The 19996-nt window shown below is 37.7% G+C and overlaps 1 protein-coding gene across 5 annotated transcripts in view; it reads right to left on the bottom strand.

The window, feature by feature from the left end:
- dnajc6 (DnaJ (Hsp40) homolog, subfamily C, member 6) overlaps positions 1 to 19423 on the bottom strand; it is a 34593-nt gene extending 15170 nt beyond the window's left edge. For 4 of the 5 annotated variants that reach the window (XM_055052002.1, XM_055052017.1, XM_055052009.1 and 1 more), the window contains exons 1-6: positions 14870 to 15041; positions 8179 to 8314; positions 3025 to 3074; positions 2616 to 2764; positions 1237 to 1359; positions 408 to 541 (exon numbers count right to left, since the gene is read on the bottom strand). In XM_055052002.1, coding sequence (XP_054907977.1) covers positions 408 to 541; positions 1237 to 1359; positions 2616 to 2764; positions 3025 to 3074; positions 8179 to 8314; positions 14870 to 14882 — 605 coding nt within the window. In that variant the 5' untranslated portion in view covers positions 14883 to 15041. Of the gene's footprint in view, positions 1 to 407; positions 542 to 1236; positions 1360 to 2615; positions 2765 to 3024; positions 3075 to 8178; positions 8315 to 14869; positions 15042 to 19173 lie in introns of those variants that run through there. The other variant, XM_055052036.1, reaches the window with a different exon arrangement.
- Between the last annotated feature and the right edge of the window lie 573 nt (positions 19424 to 19996).

Genomic DNA, 19996 nt, shown 5'->3' with positions numbered 1-19996 from the left:
AAGATGTAATAAGCAATTGAGTTTTACTGAAACAACACAACTTTTTGTCGGTCTTGTAATTGATAAAGATTTACCAACAGAGGAACACAAAAAAACCCAGAAACACTGGACCTGAGAAATGGATTATCCTTCAACTGACGTTACCGTAGCCGAAAGGTTTGAAAACGTTATATCTACTGTACATCAGGTTCAGAATTCAGACGTGGTCTGAAGGGAAATGTGTTTTTATAACGGGCTAAAGGTCAAACTTTTTAGTTGAGTGTAGAAATAACTTTGCCTTGTTATTCCTGGCTAATTCAAAGATTAGGTTTGCCTAAACAACAACAAAAATATTCCTTTCAAAATGGTCAGGGAACAAACTTAAATGGAGTGAAAAAGAGTCTGTCTCAGAGCTCATGGATCCAAACCTGCGGTGTGAGGGCCAGAGTCCGGATCCTGGTCTCTTGGCGCTGAGCAGCTGCATGGCAGGAACTGGGTGGCTGAAGAGGTGGCAGAAGCAGAACATGGCACAGACCAAAACACCGGAGGGAGCGCGACCGTCCTGTGTGGACACAAAGCAGATGCTCAAACAACTTCCACAATTATTGCCCCTTACAATTAACTTTTACTTATTTGGAGAGGGCAAGACTTTTAGCAGATAACAGAAAGTCTGGAAGGGGAGCAGTACATCCCTTTTGTTTGGAGCCTCTTTTTTTCTACTACTTAACACTTGTATGGAACAAAACGCAAAAGAATTGTTTTGGCTCTTTTGTATTGCCTCATCTTGTAAGCTGAATACATCAGTGTATCTCTACGTAATACAATATTAACATATGTTTTAAATCCCAGACTGTTTTCTTTCCAGTACAACTTGTTTGCAGTTTTTTTTTAGGTTGCAGTGAAGTACAAACCTCTTGGGGACTGGAAGCAGTGGGAAATGTTTTTGAAGAGAAACAAATTTGGTCAAGATTATGCAAGAAGGAGAAGTTTGCCAAGCCACTGCCAAACCACAGCAGCTTGGCAATAACATCTGCTCCCACATGCCAGTGTTTCTAGTGTCACTAAATAAGAGTGGAGTCAGTTTGCACAAACTGAACCAAAACACACCACAGTGTGTGAGGGCATAAACAATTAGCAGAGTGCAAAGTGATTTTCAGAGTTACTCTTTTGATGCACAATGGAAATAAAAACTGTATTTAGTATTACTCAAAATTACATCTGAATCTGTGGTTGTACATAAATATTTGAGCTTCTTACCGAACAAGTGATGACACACACATTCTTTGGGTTCTGTTTGAGCCAGTTGTGCATGTTTTTGCACACAGCAAACAGGTTGTGAAGGCTGGGAGCTTGGCGAGAAGGCCAATTGCACTCTGACACCTGGAAAAGGGTTTGACAAAATGGGGTGAAACAAGCAGTGAAAAGTGAGAGATTAGAAGACAAGGAGAAAAAGGGTTGATGAAATCAAACAAAACAAAAAGAGAGGCAGACGGAAGATGAACAGTTTGGGAAAATGAAAAGATGGGGGAGGAAAAGGGAGAGGTGGAGGTCAGAAACTGCAGCACAGAGCAAAACAACACAACAGTTGCCATGATGAGTCATCTGCTACAAGTATTTCCACAGCTTTTCGATTTTTACTGCCGCAGGGTGGCAGTATTTTCTTAAGACAGCTCCCACATACCCTTTAACTTTTAATTCAAACCCAGCTGTGCAAAAGTGCTGCATGCCATTAGGCAAGGACCCCATGAAGAGAGGTGAAAAAAACTAAAAAACATATTAAAAAGGTTCAGTTGTTGTATTTGGATATCATCTATAGCACAAGAAAAACATGCTGTGGTGAATTCACCTTAAAAAATAGCCAACAATCTTTTCTTATTACTATCAATGAAGCAACAGAAAGTATAATTATGAAGTTTTTTTTAATTAACAAATGTCATTTTTGGGAGTCTTGCACAACTTTATGCAAATAAAGGGAAATTTACCTAACTAAAAGTGTGTTGTGACATTAGCAGAGGGATTAATCAGGTAATATTCCCCTTTTTAAGAACTGAAGCAGCTGCATTTTAGGAGGCAGAAAGCATGTCCCCTGTAACTGCAGGTCATTTGCTGGTCATCTTCACATCAGTTTCACAAATCAGAAAAAAGGAGGCGATAATGTTCTCACCTCAGGAGTGAAAAAAAACTAAAGCTCTGTCACATGTCCTTGGATGCAAGTAACAAATGACACATGAGTATATTAATATATAATACTAATACATTAATATATTACAGTATAAGTCAGGAAAACATAAATATATAAAACATCTCCACTGCCACCACTGGTAAATATTTGAAAACCTTTTTAAATAATTTCATATTTAATAGTTAAAGCATAATAATGCACTGAGAAATCTAGAAAAAGCCAGTGTTTAATTTCAGCATATATGTACCTTTCTTTTCTGAAGTACCAATTATCGTGAGGAAACTGTACTGATACAGAGAAATTAACAGAATTGAACAGCTGGTCCTTCGGGCATCACTCTGCCACCATCCAGAAAGAAAATTAATCTGCTTATGATCAAAGAAACTCGGTGCCACAGCAACAAATAACCAAAACACACAGGCATCTAAAACATACGAGATATAATAACACTAACCCTATTTGAGAATTTGGCGCCACGGTAGTTTCGCTGTGAAAGGTTGAAAACTGTGTAGTGGTCGGCGTGACGACTGTCGAGGAACGAGCGAATGTCCTCAACATGGTTTTGGTAGCCAATCTGGACTGACTCAGCAGGGTACGTCATGACTGGAAAGAAAAGAGATGCTCAGAAAATTTTTACTTTAGGATTTTGCATAATTACAGTTAACCCTTAGAATATAAAAAGGTCACCATTAGAGAATGAATATCACTGATGCACGTCTAGACACAATACATATTCTGCTGACTTCGTTGCACACTCCATCGTCATATTAATGATTATGTAAAGCTTTGAGTAAATCATTATTACAAAAGAAGGTCAAAAGAAGAGAAAGAGAAAATTAATTAAAAAAACAGTTTTATCCTACCTATGATTCTTGATGTAATATATGCAATGTCCAGCTCTCCTTTAGTGTACCTAAAACATAGAAAAGTCTCCAAATTATTTTTTTTTAAACTTATAATTAGAATTGCACAATGTATTATGAATATGATATAATCATCACAATAGATTTGTGTGCGATATAAATATTGCAAATGTTATGCAGTTCAAGCTGTAACGTCATTAAAAACAACAATCTTCATAGGAAGACAAAAGCCTTTCTTTACTTGAAAACCGCTTAAATATCCTAAAATAAATGTATTTTTATGCCAAATACTTTTTAAAATTGCATTGTTTTCCTCTTCATCAAAAGATCATTATTTTTCACAGTAACTCTGTTTTTTGTGTCGGTCTATCAAGTAACAATCCAATAAAATATACTGAAGTTTGTGGTTGTAATATTACAAAACATAAAAACGAGGTGTGAATTATTTTTGCACATCACTGCATTCTACATCATCAGTATAATTGAAAGAAATGCTATCATATTTCTGGGCATGATCAGACTTTGAGTGCGGGATGGTCATAAAACATGGTAACCGATTCCATAAATCCATAGAGGAGGTCAAATGTCGCAACAACAAATCAGCAAGAACACAAAGATAAGGTCAGGAATTAAACTTCAAACTTCTGCTAATCACTGCCAGAGCATCGAGTTGCCTGAAATTCAAATCTTAACAATTAGGTTTAACAATAGGTTTATGAGCACCAGAGGTATATGAGTGTCTGGGTGATAAAATCTGACTTTTTCAATAATTACAACAGTTGACTGGGCTACTCAACATTAAAGGGATGCCATGAGGAAATTCTCTAAATAACACCATTGCCTTTCATTTTAGTTCTTCAATATAAGAGTTATTTTTATAACACTGTTTACACACAGATAATCCATCTCTGCAGCATTAGAGAAATTGCAGTAAAGAGCATGGAACCAATAGCGATGCATGAGACGTACTTGACATTTCTTTTACATTACAGAGCTTTAACTTAAGCAGATGACACCACGATAGTAATGCACAATTTGAGTGCCAATTATGTGCATAACTGAGTCATTTGTAGCATAATGAGAAAATCCAGTGGAGCTGAATGACCGCGAACAAACACCTCTCTGTTTTCATGGGGCTGTGACATATGGACCCAACGAAAACCTGGTCACGACATCTGCATAATGTCATGACAATCTGTATTATCATATATTCAGATTTATATTATTACAATTCCACTATTAAAAACTATTTTCTTTTCAAACTTATTCAAGGTTTCAACCTTGTAATATTCAAGGTTTCAACTTTTGAATTGATGGAAGGACCTATGGATGCATGGATGGATGTGAATTTTCTCAAAGCCACCATTTAAAAAATTATTCCACTCATACATACTCATAGTTGTAATTTGTATTTTATGATTAGGAAGTAAATATGAAACAGTTTTAGAACAAATTGCACATTTGGAAATCTGCTTTAAAGAGTGATGAAACCCACAAATTCAGACAGAGTGGGTTAGAGCCTATCTTTGATCTGGGTTCCTTCATTCCAGTTCTACTCTGCTTCAAAAATGTCTGCTTTTTGCAAGTGTGATGCGTCAACATCTAAACACTGTTTGAATATTTGCACTCTGAGTCTGTGACCCAATTTCTATTTACTAAACCTGGAGTGCAAAAGAAAAAGACAGCTCCACTCTTTCAAAACTAAGCTTGGTTCAAGTCAACTCAGTTCTATTGTTAGCTTCAAATGATCTGTTTTATAACACATTTTTGAAAACGCCAAGCATTCAAACAGTGTATGTTGGACAAGTTAAAGAAAAACAAGAGAATAGAAGCAGGGTGATTAGAAACAAGTTAAAACTAAATAAAAGAAAAACTATGAATTTAAAGGAAGATTGATGCATTTCTGTCTGGTAGGGTGAATGTGTTTCACCATAACTCATTTGAGGTTTCTTCAAAATTATATCATACCCTGTTTAATACTTGCCCCATATTGAGTCTACAGCAGATTCTCTGTTCTTGCAGGTAAATAAACAAAGAGGTTGTGTTGCTTCGAATACAGATGAGACTGGGGTCCATAGCAACCTAGCGAGTGTCACTGGGGCGTTAAATGAGAGCCAGAGTAAGGACTGCAGTTTGAAAAGTTTAACTTAAATTGAATATGCTCACGACTTCTCTCTGAACCGTTGTTGGGATGTTATTTTTGTAAACTGGCACAGGCAGAGTTTGGAGGTACAAAAATTTTTTAAAAAGCACCTGAGAAAGACTATGACTAGAAAATATTTCTAGAATCCCAAACGCTGAAAAAAAAGGAACAGATGTCTAACAGAGGTGTGTGGGCATATCTTGCCAGAGAGAGGTTTTTAAATTTTTATTAAAATTAGTTACACAGTAAGTTATACAAATAGTTATGGTTTATTGTGCTTTTTTAAATTTCATTTGCATTTCATTTCAGCATTGTTTTTTTTATTTCCAGTGTTTTCGGCTACATTGACGACTAAATGCGTCTGTACAGGGTGTCACGGCTCCACCGCTGACCCAGAAGGTGCCAATCAACAAAAAAGAGATTATGATTCCTAATGAGAAATACGGGAGAAAATATCATATTACATATACAACAGATACAACACAGTGTAAGATGAGAAGAGAGACAATGCTGAAGTGTCATTTATTGGGTATAAACCGGAAACAAGCAAGGCAGATGCACAATAATGTCACAGGAGTGTAATAAACACTCTGCATAGTAGAAGATGACCAGTTATTTTATAAATTAAAATTTTAGTAACAAAATGTAAATGTTCTATATTTTAATGGCTTGTAATGTAAAGCTGTTACCGAAGGGAGATGCTAATGCATCAATAAGTTTGCCACCTGTCATGAAGAAACTGAAAATAAAAAGTACTGCCAAGAAGTACCCTGGATGCCAGCAGGTCATCCATAAATAAGAGCATTCATTTGAAAAGTTTAACTTAAATTGAATAAAAAGAGGACTCAGATTCAGATGCTCAGTTACTGTCTTTGTTTTTATTGTTGATTTTTGGCTTGGAGATGGACTATGAAAGAGTCTCAAACAGGTCCCCACACTGCAGCTTAAATATGAACCGGAATATTTAATGTGCAGATTAGTTTTGCTTTCTCTCAGACTTGTTTAAATATTCATCAGTCCAGGGTCTACCCTGCTGTTCGCCCAATGACTGCTGGAGACAGGCAGCAATGTAATGGCTTGGATTATTTCAGAACATGTCATATTTTTGTCAAAAGAGTTTGGTTTAAAAAAACGGCACACAGAGAGTGGATAATCTCTACAAATATCTTTTCAGTCAGAATTCAAAGGGAAATTTCTTCTAAAAATACACCTCTTCAGCGCAAAACTAAAGGAAATTAGTTGTAAAACCAAGTGTCAACTCTGAGGATTCACTACTGAAAACAAATACTATTCATACAGTCCATTAATAATCCAGGAGTTTATACTATCCTCCTTAATTCCATGCAAACATTGCAATTCTTCAAACTACAAGAACAATACTTATTTTGAAATAGGTTTAAATTTACAGTTTAGATATTGATGCCTTTAATGTATAAACAATATTCACATTTCTGTAAAATTTACTTCACAGAAATGTTTTTAATTGCTCTGCATATTTTTGTAGTGACTCTCAACCTTTTGTCAACTGCACACTGTATGTTTTCTGTTGGGACATTACATAATATAACAACACAAAATAATGTGTATCTATGAAGAGGAAGGAAACCAATAAGTGGGTTTCAAATTTTTTTACAAATAAAAATCTGAAAAATGTGGCAAACTATTATTCAACCCCCTTCAATCTCAACTTGTAACTTGGGAAAAGTGTGAAAGACAATATTGTTTGGTTTCCCAATGACTTAAAATGTGTATCATCATCATCATCATCATCATCATCATCGTCCTCATCACCTTCCCTGTGTCTGGTACAGAATTCAATTTTGTCCTCTGGTATTCAAAGTGTAGAATCTAAGTTCAGATGCACAAAGGGACAAAAATAACAGAAATTCTGATAAGTGACTCTAAATTTCTGTAATATTCTGAACTGTTCTCTGTGTCTCCTGTACCCACCTCTCCATTTTTTGGACCGCCCACTTACAAATACCTATACACTCCTCTCAAACACACACCGCTGCACACATGGCCTGAATGAAATGAATACGTTAGTATCAGCAGTGCACAGGCCATTTGGCACAATGGGCTCACATGAATAATTCAACAAGAAGAGGAGAAACAGACAGCAGAAAGACAGAGAAGCAGAGAGATGGAGCTGAGATGAAAACAGGACAGAATGACTGGAGGAGGGGAAGCACGAGAGGGGGATAAATACCATAAAATTTGCTGACTCAAGACACATACGGATGAGTGTGTATGTGTGAGTGTATTTTTGTGATTACACAGAGGCCGCTTTGTGCTCCCCAAAGCAGATGCCTGTGCACAAACACACTGGAACAACCCAGCCGTGTCAACCTCGCGTTTCCCCCACTCCATCCACACTGAGCGTTTCTACTCTTAAAGCTCCCGTAGACACTTACTGTAACCAACCAAACAATGCATGTCATTGTTCACTGAAAACTTCAGACAGTTTCCAGAGTAAACATCAGCAGTATTGAATGAAATATGCAGCTCTGCTACATCATTTCATACCCAACATAATGGATGTTCCTACATCTAGAAAACAACGAGGCACTTCCAGATGTAATGAATCTGCTAAATAATGTCGTAAAAAAGAGAAGAAATTAAGCAAGCAAGAGTGATTTCCACAAAATCCATTATTCATGTATGTAATAATGTTTAATTCCCATCAGCCGAAATCTACAGCAAAGATTATAGAACTCAAAAATCCTCAATTTCAGGTCAACAAGTCATTGAGATTGATTTTTCAGTTTGAAATTTCCTCAGTTCCTTGAAATAGATTGTGTATTCTGCTAGGCGTGTGTGGTACGGCAGCATCACAAAAGCTCTAAATAACACAAATTTTTTATGAAAACAGAAAGACTTGAAGGTAGGAGAAAATATATGTTCTGATTATAACCAAAAGCGGAAGATCTGTATATCCATACTAAGAGTCGAAAAATTATTCCATGTTTTAGAAATGTACTGACTACAACAGGAGTGATGTATTCACTTACGTGGCAACCTGATGCATGACCTTTGTGGAGGTGTCCTTCAGAGTGTCTTTTAAGTTGTCCTTAAAGTTGCTGAAGAACTTGCCAGCTCCTCCCTTCACCATGTCCAACAGCCCTCCACCATAGCCAGCATCCATATCTGAAAAAAACAGAACATTGAGCAAACATGAATCTAGTAAAAGTAAATAAATCCCAGACTCACTCACAAACTGGTGTGGATTTCCTCAGAAGCAACTCACTGGGCATTTGTGAGGAAAAAAACCCATCTAAGACAACTTGACTAGAATAAAGCTAAATTTTGTCTAAAGGTAAAAACTTGAGACAACTATCAGCAACCAGTTTTTAATTAACTGTCTCAGTTTACAATAAAATTATCTGTCTTTGATTTATAACCACAAGACTTGCTAATCAACTTAATTAATTGTGAATATATATAAAGAGCAAAAATAAAATAAAGGAAAATCAATTTTTTTTCTTTCTTGTAAACATGTATACATATTGTATTTTTACAAAAAGAAAGACAAGGTTGTGTAGATGTATAAGTGTTAAACTGTATTAATTAAATGGAGTACAAATATAGTTATTTTTTTACATTGCATTTTATGCCAATATTCTGTAGATACACTAACATTTCACTTTATAATGATGACCATACATCTGCTTGTACAAGTTTGATCCATAAGGGCACAAAAACAGAACACTCAATGAATTACATACCATCTGCACTTGTGTGTATCTCTGGTGAATGTTGGAAGACACCCAACTGTTATATCTGAGTCAGCACCCGAGTGGTGATCTGAGGGCTTCGCTCCCTCATCTTTTCCTTTCTGTCTCTGCCTACATCCACTTCAATCTGCAACCTGCACTATAGCAACAGCAGTGTCATAATTTTCATTATAATCTGGCAGTGGAAGAGAATCCACTTATATTATACACTATGTCATCAAAAATTAACAACTGGTCGTCTCATCTCATCATCAAGCGTAATAAAGTAACTTGTTGAACAGCAAAAATCCAGTGATATGCAGTCAGGGGAGGCATGTGAGGCAGAGCCTCATCATGGAAAAATAATATATAATGATCAAATCATTTATATTGCTATTTTCACCCTGTGGTATGTACTATAAAGTACCTATTTTTCATTTAGCTTAACCAATTCTGATTATTATTTCTTCAAAATCGCAGAATTTCCATTTTTCCATTCAAATGCTTGAAAGTGAAGTCGGTGAGGCTGAGCCTCACCTTCGATTGCGTAACCTCTCACTAACTGCACTGACTGCCATGCTATGAGAGCATGCTCCTCCTGACTGTAAGTCACGAATATAATGGTGAAAAAAACATTTAATGTATGACATGATTTTCCATAATTTATCTTGTGTAATATAATGTATAGTGTTTCTTGTCACCAACTGTGTATGTAACGTGCTTTGTGTGCCGAGGAGCGATCATAAAAGGCAGAAAACAGATTTGAAGTGAGGCAAGCAGTTCTCTGGCCTCATGGCAGGGGGCGCTCATGATCCCAGACATTGTGACTCCACAATTGCAGAGCAAGAGACAGCAACAGCTTCCTCGCCATACAGTAAAGGTCAATTGCAGTGATATATTTATAGCTTTCTTCCTAATCGTTTAATAAAAATCGCAAAATAAACATTAAGCCTAAAACCATACTACTGCAACAGACTGAATATTCTGCTCTTTGTGTGGGAAATATTTGAGTCTTTTTTTTTGTGGCATTGTTGCTGTTGCAATGAGTCTGCTGCGCTGATACAGAGAGCGAGAAAGAAGCAATTTTGAGTTGTACTTTAATGAAGTCTTTTTGCCCTCCAGCGTTGTCCGCATGCGCGAAATTTCCTTATGTAAACAATAACATGTAGGGGGTCTGAATTTGTAAATCTGATTATGATTAAGTGCCTCACCAGCTATAAACCTCACCACACATCACTGCAAAAATCACATTCAGCAAGTGCTATAGTTTATTGTTTTAGAAGAGAAATTGGAACCATCATGGATTGGGTTTTTTAATGAAAGTCTGATGGCGTAGTTGATGACTTAAAATATATCGGGTAACCAAAAATGGTTGACGGACTAACAATCCCTTCTCTGATTGGAGCATCTGAACTCCACTCTGACCTGGAAGAAATTTACTAACTGCTTTGCAGAGAAAATTCTAAATAGTAGAGAGTTAATCCAATCCAGTAACAATGTAATGTCCAAACAAAACAAAATGACACTGTTCTACTAACGCAACCATAAATATATTATTTATTATAAGTACTCAACCAACACAGAAACTGTGTTCATTGACAGAAACTGTGAAAGAACCACAGCAGTGATTCTGTTAGACTTCAGTGCAGCATTCAGCACTGTTGACCATGACGAATCACTGAAGTAACCGGAGAACTGGGTCAGATTCTCTGGTACAGTACTTGACTGGTTCATGTCTTACCTAATTACAGACCAAAGGCAACTTCTTGTCAGGCCTGGCAGAAGTCACATTCAGGGTACCCTGAGATATCCCTCTGATTTAATATCTATGAGATCCCGTTATCTCAGATTACAGCAATTAGTAATTTCACAACTATGCAGATGACACACAGCTCTATATTCAACATCACCAAGTGACTACAAACCCATTTAAGCACTGAGCAGATGCATGGAACAAATCAGTGTATAGATGTGAAGTAACTGAACAGCTGAACAAAACCAAAACTGAAGTAATTATTTTTGGACCTAAAGAAGAGTGATCAAGTTATTCAGCTATTACAAGTAGGAACTAGCTGTAACAGTTAGGCCTGGTTGTAGTGAAAAACTGACCTTAACTTTCACATACACATAAAGACAATTTCAAAGTCAGCCTTCTATCACCTAAAACAGTTTCCAGTATTAAAGGAGAAAGATCTAGAGAAACTCATCCATGCATTTATCTTTAATCACATTGATTACTGCAACAGTGTCTTCACAACTCTGCCTAAAAAGTCAGACAGCTGCAGCTGATCCAGAAAGATGTTGCTCGCATTCTCAATAAAACCAGAAAAATAGAGCACATCACCTCAGTTGTAAAGTCCTTACACTGTCTCCCTTTAGCTCAGAATATAGTCTTCAAAATACTTCTTTTTGTATATAAATCACTGAATGGCTGAGGAGTTCAAATCAAAAGGGAAACAAAAGAAAACACAGAAGTTACTTGTTGTCTCCAGCCAGATCAGCAGGCCCTTTTCTGAAAGCCAAAAAAAAACATTTTTTTGTTTCATTATACTGATCAATGTCAATGACACAAACAGAGGTAAAAAAATAAAGCTTCATTGTATTTCAGTGCTCATACACTCCTTGTTTTATCTTCAATAACTGTCTTGTCAAATAAATTGCAATTGGCCTAATTATAGATAATGCTGTCGACACATTATTAGTCATTCACCGTACAGATTAACCAGAGGTATAGCTCTCCTTTCCTAGTTATTAAAAGCTACAGAAAGGATGACACAACGGCATTACAGATCTGATAAGCTGCAACTCCAAGCTGTCGGCATGTCTGGCATACAGATTTATTGAATTAAAGTTTGTTCCCTTTTCTGCACCTTTATATGATGCTTATCTTCTGTTGAACAAAGGAAAGAGAAACTATAGCAGTTGTTCATATACAATGTCATGAAAAAGTCTCAAGTTATTCTACATCTCTATATACTGTTTTTCTAGTATCTATACATACTGTCCTTCCAGTACTTCCACTAGTCCAAAGAAAAACTACAGCCACATCGAGGACACTCAAAACCATTCTAATGGTGTTTGTTCATGGCTAACTTGGAAAACTCCATTTCAGCAGGAAGGTCTGCATCACCTTATCGCACCCTTTAACTCATCACACATACTGTCTTGGTCATTCGACCACCACATTTCTCCGAGGATGTTTTGTAACAATCTGAAGGATTTCTCTCTAAATATGGGGGGTTTCTTCGCCTCTACTAGTAGTTTCGGCCAGGCTGTGGAGGAGAAAATATCAGTAGCTTCATCATCTTACCAGAAATATGACAGGATTGTGGTGAGGGAGGATTTCTGGGTAGATCACAGCTCTCTGAGTCATTTTGTGCAACAATCTCAATCCCAAAGCTGCCAGAACAGCTTTTTAAGAAGTTGTTGTAGTTAAGTAGTTTTAAGGAGTTACTGTAACTGCAAGTAACAGTAACAGTAACTAAATGAGAGTATTTACAAACATTGCAAACCAGCTCCTCAGTTTTTATTTTTACATTTTGCTGATAGTTTTTAATGGACAAATATGAATATTTTGTTCATGTTTTAAAAAATTACCCTCATCTAGCGATGTAAAGCCCAAAAATAACCCAAAATATTCACTTACATTTGTTAAAGATTTCCATTCTCTACAAAAAAAAATGAAAAGCTCAAAAATAGTACGAATTATTTTTCAGGGCACTGTATCACTGCATAACTGTTCAACTCTGAACCACATGCCCTATCTTCTCTGTGTTGTTTCCCTAACTTTAGAATAACATAAACTCCTTCTGACTGCAATATGAAGGAGTTATACCTTGATCTCTTTCTGCTCTACATCATTTCCTAACACGTCTGTTTGAATCTGCCTGCTCCTTGTTATTCTGTTCGCTGGTCCCTTTTTTCCCCCTCTGTGTCCAGATGGATGTGGGAGTGTGCAGCCTGGTGAGCCATTTACAGTGACGAGGCCTGCTAATGCCGACACCAGAGCAGGCTCTGATAACGACTCCATCAGGTAAAGAAGCCTGTCCACTCAGAAAGAGAGCGGGTCAGCTGAGAGCTCTTGGCTTTGCCAGAGAGATCAATGGCTTGTTTGAACGTGGCTCCCTCCTTCCAGAGAGCCAACCTTTAGATTTCAATATCCGACTGTGTGAAAGTGGGGCAGATGGATACAGAAACACACACACAGGCAAACATCAAAACGACTATGTATAAGTGAGTGGGCAAGGCCCGCCAGGCCAAACACACATCTGACATGAGGGGTCCCTCCCTATCCTCCTCCCCACTCCCACTCCCCTCGGCACACTGACCCTCCCACTCTCCTCATGCAGCTTCTTTTGTTTCACACAAACATCTATCCCTAGAGGCAGGTTCACTGCACACAGCACTGCAGAAATGCTATACCAGATGCTAAAGCAAAGACTTTCTTTCCAGTTGTTTTTCTCAATAGTTTCAAATGATTATTAATTAAACCCATTTTGATTTTTTAAAAATAGCATATCTGGTACAATTTTCGTATGATTATTCATACTTCCATCTGTGCAATTACTGAAGACGACAAAAAATAAGAAAAGTTTATTTACATGAGAAATTCTGCATTTCTTGGGGGAGCGGGGCAAATACCAAGAGATACTACTATGATTTGCATGCAAATGTCTATTTTAATGTCAGTCAAATAGATCAGGGGTGCCTGTCTGATTATTTTTTAATGGGATGTCCAGATGGGGGATCATTAGTAGTTTTTAGGTGGTATACCAAACTAAAAGCCATAGCAGAATTTTGCTTTTGTCATATTAAAGATAAGGTGAAAGAGTCAGGTGGTGCCGAACATTTAAAATTGACAAAGATGTAAATAAAATAAATTAAATAAATTCAAACAACTAAATACAGATACTGATTCAAACTGGTTATTTACTTTTCTGAAATCATCCAACAACACTTTTGCATATAAGCATGCCTGTCAGTACAGATGGCAAAATTTCTAGTAAAGGCGCACCACTCAATCAACCAGAGATAAGAATTTGATGATTTTTCTTTAATCAGTTAATTATTATTAAATTAATTAAACTCTATCTACTATAAAAAACTGCCACTATGTGCTATCTACAAATGCATCAGCAGATAACATATTCTGTGATAGACTTTGTTTTTGAATATTGTGGAAATTTGAATCAGGTTAAGAATAAATCTCTATGTGTATATACTGCAAATCCTTCATGTGTTAAACTGTTCCTTCAATCAAAAAAGAAGTGAATCAGTGAAAAGCAGCAGGCTAATTAGGCCAAAAAGCCTGATTAGTCCATCTCTAATTTATTTGGTGTGGCCACTGGCATAACCTCTCTCCCAACCCCCGTGTACTCCCACTTTTTAGAATCCACTCTAATAGATAAGAGACACTCATAATATACATCATTCATAAACATAAATGATTTTTTAAATTTAAATTTTAAATTAAATTTAATTTAATTACATAGTTAAATACTGCATATTTCTCAGAGCTAATGCTGGTTTGATTTGCTTCGTTGAACAACAACAGTCTACAATTTCTAACGTTTTGTATCCTGAAATACTATTCTGAAGCCTAAGACCAATTCTTAGTATAGGCATTCATATAATTTCTTATGAGTGGGACAACCAAATGTTATTTAAAGTGTTTTCATAATTTGATTTGCAGCCTGTAGTTGTTTTTTTAATGACTGTTAATTCCTCTTGCAGTCTTGGTGTGATAAAAATGTGAACCAAATGTGTTTGTTTAAATGTAAGCTTAGTTATGCTACATGTGTCTAAAACGCCATGTGAAGTTAATTTCAGGAGGATAGTCAAAGGAAAAGCCTACATTTGGCTTCAGCGTGTACTTTCAGTGTTAGCTGGCTCTCCACCGGGACAGGCCGCATTAACACTCTTTACTCTAGCCTTCTCCATATCAGAGTACATCATCTAATCTGCCCGGGGGGCCGCCGAGGGTTCCTACCTGAGCTGTCCATGGTGCTGCAGTCCTCCTCTCTCAGTGGGCCTGCCTTCGGTCCGAGGGTGGCCGCGATGGAGCCGCTGAGAGAACCTCCGCCGCCGCCGCCGCTGCTGCTCCCCCTGCCGAAGCCGAAGCTGTCTCCGCCGCTATCGACCAGCTGCAAACATTCATAGCCATCGTAACTGGTTTTTTTCTTATAAGCCCCCAACAAGCTCATTACAGAAGAACGCAAGGACGGGGCCGGGGAGAATTATTAAAAAGAAAAAAAAAAAAGACCAAAGGAGCCTCAAAATGACGAGAAGGCTGCTGGAAAACCCCGCCGCCGCCTGCGTTGCTACTGCTGCCGCTGCCGGGTGCAGCACATGTCCGAGGATGGGAGGACAACCGGTTTCCTCTGCTTTCTGAGAATATGAAATGCTATCGGTAGTTCTGCTCCCTCGCCTCCCTCCTCTCTCTGTATCGCCTCCTCTATTTCTCACCGCCGCATTTCACTACGTCTCCCAGCTCCGGCTGCTGATGCTGCTGCTGCCCTCCAAGTTAAAGGGAAATCCACCCCAGATCCTGGTCCCCTACCGGCAATGCTGCATTGATTATCCCCCAATCAGCTGCTGGGATGAGCCCACTGTTTCATGTGGCTTTACGGGTTAATTTAAAAAAAAAAAAAAAAACAATGTAAAGCTTTATTATTTTTCTTAAAATAATAAAATATGAGAAAACAGCTAGAGCATATCAACTTTGTGAAAATAATATTTTAGACAGCTGGACAAAAACTATTTTCCATCTTTTCTCAGATAAAGTTGAGAAAAAAAATATGAATAACTTTCTCGAGTTGTGGTTCTATGCATTTTGCAAGTGGGTTGTGTAATTTATAGCTATATATGTCCATGTGCTGGTAACAGCTTGTTGTTTTTTTTTTTTTTTTTGCTGTCATTTCTAGTATATTAAAATTCTCAGACTGGATTTCTTAAAAACATATTTTCTGTGAATAAAATGCCAAGATAACAACAATATGCTGTATTATTGGAAAAAAATATTTCAAATCTAAGTCAGAGACAATTTATCTCTGATGGACAGACATTGGGATGAAAAATAGAGAGTGCCACTGTAAATTTGTGCATCTTTCTATTCCGACCCCAGGTCAGTTCAGAACCGATCTGAGCCCAAAGATGGCATGCTTCCTTCCTGTGCCCTGTCCCCTGGCAACAGAAACCCTGCATGGTTCTGAAAAGAGGACATGAGCCTGGGAAACTCTTTTTAGGAGAGCGGACGGGAGGCTCAAAGCACAGCGGGAACGGAATGTGCAAAACGGAGGATTCCCGCTCCATAACCGGATGCTACGTGCTTCCACTACACTGATGCAAATTACCTTCCTGTCCGGTGACTAACCGTGCCAAACAGTAGCCATTATTCCTTTCACTCTGCATGTTTGGAACAGGCAACAAACAGGTGCAGCAGCTCCATGAAAGGTGAAAAATATAATTAGTTTCCTTCCTTCATCTTTTGTATTGTTACCATTTAGCTTTGTTGTAATTGAGTATACTGATATTTGTGAAGTAAAGTGTAAATTGTGATGAAAGCATTAAAGTAATGTTTGAGGTATTTTTCCTAATGGTTAGAAAATGTCTTACAAACTAATATTTAGCAGAGGTTGTGTCTTACAAAAGTAAATACACCCTTTAAATCTTTCATTCCTGAGGTTGTAACTTTTCAAACAATAAAATGCTAGCATAATGTTTTTCTTTTACCAAATGTAGTTTTTGTTAGACATACATTTTGTTATGCAGGTAATTTTATTTATTTTAGCTTTGTGCATTTTGGAATTTTTGGAGTCTTTTCTGCAGCCTTCAGCAGTTTTTTTTCTGTATTTTGGTCCATCTTTTTTCCCACCAGCTCCCCTGTTTCTTCTTAAGATAGGAAACACCACAGCATAATGCTGGCACCACTGTACCACTGTTGCTGTGAAGATGCTAGTTAATATACCATGATTATGGAGCGGACAACTAATAGTAAACCAGTGCGACCAATTGGCTACATGTTGTCCATTGCAAGTTATCCTAACAGGTAGACGTTAAACATTATTTTGCAACTTCTCCAGTGTTTAAAAGCCTTTTCCTCAGACTGATGCATGTTTTTAAGATACACGTTTAAGTTTTATGGTTCAGATTTACAAAGAGCATTCTCTACATCTTATATTACCCACACTTAGCTGAAAGTCCATGTCTTTTTCTCATATAATCCTTCCTAAAACTGGCAGCATAAGTGGTAGAGCAAGTGGACCACCAACATTTACTACAGTTCTTGATGCAGCTGTCACAAGTTGGATTTCCATGTTGTGACAGCTGTTGGAAACACAAATCAGACTGCTTTATGTTGGGCCATTTACTTCATGTCATCCCCTTTTCTCTTTCGCTCTGCCCTACTTCCTGTCAAGCTCCTATAAAATAAAGGTTACTAGTTACAAAAAACTTTCAAAAAATCCTTCCTAATAGTTTTTTCTTTTGTAATATCAAGTCTTTCGCTCTGCACATCTCCTTTATAAAGAACATTTTATGAAGAAAAGTACTGAAAATCATTTGCAAATTATTTGAGCAACATTCCTGGAAGTGTGGCCATGCATTATAAACTCTTTATGAGTTTTTAAATATGCTGAGGAACTGAAATTGCTTTATGACACATGACAGAGAATGATTCTGAATGCCTCACAGTCTTTACTGGTTTTTACCACCATACAGACTTAGGATTGATGATTATCCACATAACAGTTAAAACAAAATCAAGGAATCTGCTGGATCAGCTGAAGGATTAGGAACAAACTTGAACTGAGCAGCTGTAGCATTAGCTTCTCAGATCTTATATTTTTTCCAAACTCACAGTTTGCATCGACACCACAGTGCCCTGTCAAAGTATACAGCAGTGTTGAATTCAAACTTTTTTACACTTTGTTTCTTCACCATGATCATTAGTGTATTTCATCGGGATTCTGCATGACTGATCAATAAAAAGTAGTGCATAATACTGTAAGTTTTACAATAGATCATCAACTAAATTTCTGCCTGTCCCATTCTAATGCTAAATGATCTAACTATACCATTTTACCTCTTGCTGTACGGATAAGGTCAACGCCTGTCAAACACTCAAATGTAGAATTATGAGTTATTGCAGTCTTCATGTTAGACAATGTTTTCTGTACATTTTAATTAGAGGGTGTCAGGTTAAAGGGGATCAATACAAATACAAGCAGCTCATTATTTTATTTTCAATATCCTATAGTAAAATATGTTAGAGCTTGTAAAAATGTGAATGCTTTTGCATGTAAGTGTAGTTCATAGTTGTAGTCATAACTAATTGTTTATAGTTTCACTGCTGCACTTTTGTTAAATGTCCAAAGATTTAAACATTTTGTGATTTTTTTTGCATTTCAGTGAAGTTCAGCTCCTCGTTCCTGACAAGAAAGTAATTGTTTCTGTTGTAAAAAAAAAAAAAGAAAAAAGAAGCCTGTCACGAACCTGAGTAATGATCATAACATGGAGCTAAACCAAGCGCTGTTAAACTGTTCACGTGATGCGTGTGACGCGCAGTGATGTGACGGTGCGCAGTTGGACGGCGGAAGAGGAGCTGTCCTCTTAGAATAAAGCGTTTCCTGATAAATAAGGCCGATGGTTCTGATAAATCAGAAAAACGACTGACGTATCTTCTCCGCAACGATAAGAGTAATTAAAGATAGACGTCTTTCATGTCGCTATTTTCATAGAAACTGGTGTATGAATAATTGTTAGTTATCCCTTGAAAACACGGATTGCGCGAATGGGTCAAAAAAATCCAACTGTCTGAAGCAGCCTTCCCACTATTCTTTCAGCCAAGTCATCGATTGAAATGACATTATGAGTAATTTCCGCACAATGGGTTCAAAAATTGTGAGAACTGATCATTTGTTCAGAAAAATCGACCCTGGTGACAAAAATATCCCAAATGATGTCATCCATAACCCGGCTGTGTGCGTCCCAAACAGGCCCGGGTGTCCCAACTTTTTTTTTATATGCCTCGAGAAAAATAACATAATGTCACCTTGAAATACGTGCATGTTCATTAAAATAACGCGACTGCCGTGCGGGCGCAAGACGCGCTTTGAGTGTGAGTGGTCACGATTTGTATGGGGAGCTTAATATTATGTAACATCCAGGTTCCGATCATGATGTGCTCATCTTTTCCGTTGAAATTATGCGAAATAATAAAGCTGGGGTTTACAGAAACTTATCAAAAAAATCAAAGAGGTGACCACAAACTGACAGTCCAAAGGAGACTTTTACCTTTCAGAGCGTTTTCTACCATTCTCCCAGGAGCGCCGTCTTGTGCCGCTGTGGAGATGCTCTTTGAATCCCGGCTGCGCGCGCGCACACGCACTGACCTTTGCTTTGTCATTCACTGTCAGCCGAAGGGTCAAGGTGTCAACAGCCTAGTGGAAACTGGGCACCTCTGCAGGGATTTCCCAGGTGGAGCCCAGTTTTACCTGTCAGTGAAGCTGTGGAGGTGCCGAGCTACTGCATCATCACACCGCTAAACGCGTCTTTGGCGCAGGACCAGAAAACAGGACTGCCATTGGCAGATCTATAGCGCATGTGGATGTGAGAAAGCAAGAGGGCAGCATTGGCTAGAGTGTTCATGGATCTGCCCAGTAGCGGCGCTCTGTGCTTCCTGACTGGAACAAGAAAACATGGAGTGGATTTTAGTGACAGAAACCAAAAAGAAACCTGACAAATGGCGTAAGTTTTCATACCCTGATATTTTCCATTGTTTTGTCGTGTATCTCATGAGATTCTGATTGACCAGTACACAATAATGAATATTTGAGAAGTGCAAAAAAATGATTTAAAAACTGCTGTGCAACTAAAAGGAAAAAAAAAAAAGTATGACAGCTGTGACATTCATTTGCACTTAGCTCCTCCTATCTTGATATCCATAAACACAATCCAGTGCAACCTTCTGGTTGCTCCATCATACATCTGAAATAAAACTTGATGTTGCTGGAGATCTGTGACTTGCAACTATTCAGTTGACTTCATCCAATCAGATTGTTTTCTGTTGGTCTTAAAATATCCTGAGGTTTGAGCCTGAGTTAAGCAAAATAACTGG

This window comes from Poeciliopsis prolifica, unplaced genomic scaffold (genome assembly GCF_027474105.1).
Source record: "Poeciliopsis prolifica strain line A6 unplaced genomic scaffold, Auburn_PproV2 SCAFFOLD002, whole genome shotgun sequence".
Classification (NCBI taxonomy): Eukaryota; Metazoa; Chordata; class Actinopteri; order Cyprinodontiformes; family Poeciliidae; genus Poeciliopsis; species Poeciliopsis prolifica.
Note: the sequence above shows the minus strand (reverse complement) of the source record. Positions and strands in the feature narration are given on the sequence as shown.